The sequence below is a fragment of the Carlito syrichta genome, unplaced genomic scaffold (assembly GCF_000164805.1).
Source record: "Carlito syrichta isolate Samal-C Ts95f unplaced genomic scaffold, Tarsius_syrichta-2.0.1 Scaffold302820, whole genome shotgun sequence".
Taxonomy (NCBI): domain Eukaryota; kingdom Metazoa; phylum Chordata; class Mammalia; order Primates; family Tarsiidae; genus Carlito; species Carlito syrichta.
The window spans coordinates 129,687-133,314 of NW_007246916.1; the positions used below are offsets into that span (position 1 = coordinate 129,687).

The window sequence follows — 3,628 nt, forward strand, 5'->3', positions numbered from 1 at the left end:
AATCCCATCCCTCATATCTTTGACCTCTAAATATCTTGATACCTATCTCTAAAAGGTAAGGATTTTCTCTCAAAACAGAAATTATCACACTGAAAAAAATCAATAAATCCTTTATATCCAGTTACCCCAGATAGCTCATAAATGTTTTTCCTTCAGTTTCTTTATTAGAATCAGGATTCAAGTTAAATTCCACACATTACTATTAAAAGATTCTTTAAATACAGGGGTTCCTTTTTTGCTTTTTTTTCTCACAGTTTATTTTTTTAAAAATTCGTTTTTCTTGTGAGAGTTTGTCCTACATTTTGCTGATTGAATCTCCAGAATAGTTTTTAGTATTTTCATTTGTCCCTTGTGTTTTCTACAAATTGGTGGTTGGATCTGGAGACTTGATCAGATTAGATCTGATGTTTTCCCCCCCAAGAATCCATCACAGTGTTGTAAACTTCCTTCAGAAGCACAGGGTTGTCTCTTTTTTCATCAACATCCATTAATGACTGTTGCCTGGGCCTATTAATTTATTGGGGGTTTCAAAATGGTGATATTCTTTCATGTATTAGCTCAAACACTTCTATAATGAGAAAGTTCTCCTCACCTACATTTTGGTTACCCAGTAATTATCATTTATATAGAAAAAGCAGAATAAATGCTTGATTCTTTCCTTATAATTTATCAAAATATTAAATATCTAGTATCCTCCAAAGTTATTCAATTAGGTGTTGTGTGTGTGTGTGTGTGTGTATGTAACCATATGATTTTTTTTATTTTTTATTTTTTTGAGTTGGAGTCTCACTCTGTCACCCAGACTGGAGTGCAATGGCCGCTCCCGGCCACCTCAGCCTCGAACTGCTGGGCTCCGTCAATCCTTCCGCCTCAGCCTTCCAAGTAGCCGAATTACAGGCATGAGCTACCATGCCCGGCTGATTTTTTGATTTACTATAGAGATGAGGTCTCGCTGCCCAGCCGGGTCTTGAACCCTCGGGCTCAGGCAATCCACTCACCTCAGCCTCCCAAAGGCGTGGGATTACAGGCTGAGCCACCGAGCCCGGCGATCTTTTTTTTTTAAGTTGGAGTCTCACTCTGTCACCCAGACTGGAGTGCAGTGGCATGATCATGGCCACTGCAGCCTCGATCTGCTGGTCTCAGGTGATCCTTTCATCTCAGCCTTCCAAGTTGCTGGAACTACAGGCGTGCGCCACCATGCCCAGCTGTATCTTTTTTTTGATTTATTGTAGAGACAAAGTCTCACCATGTTGCCCAGGCTGGTCTCGAACCCCTGGACTCAGGCAATCCTCTTGCCTCCGCCTCCCAAAGTGCTGGGATTACAGGCGCACCTGGTGCAGAGTGGCATGATCTTAGTGGCAGTGTTCTCAAAGATGAAAGATGTAAAAAGACTGTGTGACTGTAAAGGCTCTGCAGAGTTACTTGAACCCACCCCACCTCCACACACTACAAATTGATCAGTATTTTAATGAATTCCTTTCCAAAAGTTTCCAACTTAGTCTTGCCGTTTTCCTGTGGAGGACTCGCTCTAAGAAATATACTTTTGCTGACGGAGTCTATTCCATAAAGCGAATAATAAATAACAATGAAAAACAAACAGTAGAAATGGAAACATTAAACTCTGCAGAGGAGGGGTTGGTTTCTGGTAATCTAGTCATGCAAACCAGCTTAGATAAATAAACTCCAAAGACCTTCACAAAGTCTCAAGCCCACCAAAACCTAAGTACCCCAAGTTCTCCTGGATGAGTGAGCCAGCTCATTGCTTCCTCCAGGACATGGTGTCCTCTCTCAGGTGCAGCGGGTCTCCTCAGCTAAAGGCCAGGCCCCAAGCCATGGGCCTTAGCCCTCTGAGAACAACTGTGAAGGGAGCCAAGACCCACTTATTGGCCAGTCAACCCTCCCCGCCCCACCCAGGGCCAGCTTGGCCTTGTCCCTACCCGGCAGCCACGTTGTTGCTGTTCCAGTACGGATGCACCACAATCCTCTGCACGTTCACGTACTGCTCGGTCCCGTCATTCTGGCTCAGGTTGTGGTCTCCAACCACCACGCGGAAGGTCATTTGGCTAGAGTGAGAGAAGGAAGCCCTGCATTACCCAAGAAGTTCAAACCTTCTCTTTACCCCACTTACAGGAAAGTTGGAAAGCCATCTTATATCTTAACTTCTTTTTTTGAGTCAGAGTCTCACTCTGTCACCCAGGCTGGAGTGCAGTGGCATGCATGGCCCCTACACCCTCAACCTGCTGGGCTCGGAGATCCTTCCGCCTCAGCCTTCCAAGTAGCTGAAACTACAGGCGTGCGCCACCATTCCTGGCTAGTTTTTTTTGATTTATTGTAGAGATGAGGTCTTACCAAGTTGCTCAGGCTAGTCTCGAACCCCCGGGCTCAGGCAATCCTCTCACCTCGGCCTCCCAAAGTGCTGGAATTATAGGCACGAGCCACCGCGCTTGACCAGAGCCCAGCAGGTCGAGTCTACGGTGGCCGGGAGTGTGCCACTGCACTCCAGTCTGGGTGACAGTGAGACTCCGACTCAAAAAAAAAAAAAAAGACACTCCAAGATGAGGAAGTAGCAAGCTCTCTCATTGCCTAATTTACTAACTGGTGGGAGTGAAAGACAAAAACTACTATCAACTTTGTTTTTGCAGTCTGTCAAGCAAAACACCATAGACCAAATACCTTGTAATCTGGGAGAATGTGGTGCACATAAATGAAATAATGGCTCTTGGGGAAGTACAGACTTCTAGATTAATATTAATAGTTCCTACCTGGGCATGGTGTCTCACACCTGTAATCCCATCACTTTGGGAGGCAGAGGTGAGAGAATTGCCTGAGCCCAGGGGTTGGAGACCAGCCTGGGTAACATGGCGAGACATTGTTTCTACAATAAATAAAATAAATAAATAAATAAATCTTTTTTTTTTTTTTTGGCTGGGCATGGTGGCACACGCCTGTAGTTCCAGTTACTTGGAAGGCTGAGGAGGAAGGATCGCCTGAGCCCACAGGTAGAGGTTGTGGTGGCCATGAGCATGCCACTGCACTCCAGCCTGTGGGCGACAAGGTGAGACTCCAACTAAAAAAAAAAAATATTTCTTAAAGCGTGGTTCCTGGACCGGCAACATTAGCATCACCTGAAAACTTGTTAGAAATGGAAAATATCAGGCCTCACCCTGGACCTACCAAACCAGAAACTCTGCTGGAAGCGGCCCAGCAATCTGTGCCTTCCAGGTGATTCTGACACACACTCAAATTTGAAAACCATTGCCCAAGACAAACATGAAAAGGTAGTTACCAGCGAGATGTTGGCTAGGCACTTAAATACTTATCAACCCTCACAACAACTCTACAAAGTGTTATTACCCCGTTTTAGAGATTGGGAAATAGAGGTATAAGAAGCTGAGTAATTTTCCTGAGGTTACATAGCTAGAGTTCTGCCTATATATATATATTTGAGTCAGGGATCTCACTGTCACCCAGGCTGGAGTGTGGTGGCACGATCATGGCTTACCGCAGCCTTGACTTTCTGGGTTTAGGCAATCCTTCTGCCTCAGCCTCCCGAGCTCCCGAGTAGCTGAGACTACTACAGGTCTGGCCAATTGTTTGATTTTTCTTTCTTTTCTTTTTTTTTTTTTTT

At 44.9% G+C, this 3,628-nt stretch overlaps 1 protein-coding gene across 1 annotated transcript in view; it reads right to left on the minus strand.

The window, feature by feature from the left end:
* The window catches only part of CELA1 (chymotrypsin like elastase family member 1), a 20,218-nt gene that overhangs the window by 11,998 nt on the left and 4,592 nt on the right, over window positions 1-3,628 (minus strand). The window contains exon 4 of the mRNA XM_008057158.1: window positions 1,938-2,063. Coding sequence (XP_008055349.1) covers window positions 1,938-2,063 — 126 coding nt within the window. The remainder of the gene's footprint in view (window positions 1-1,937; window positions 2,064-3,628) is intronic.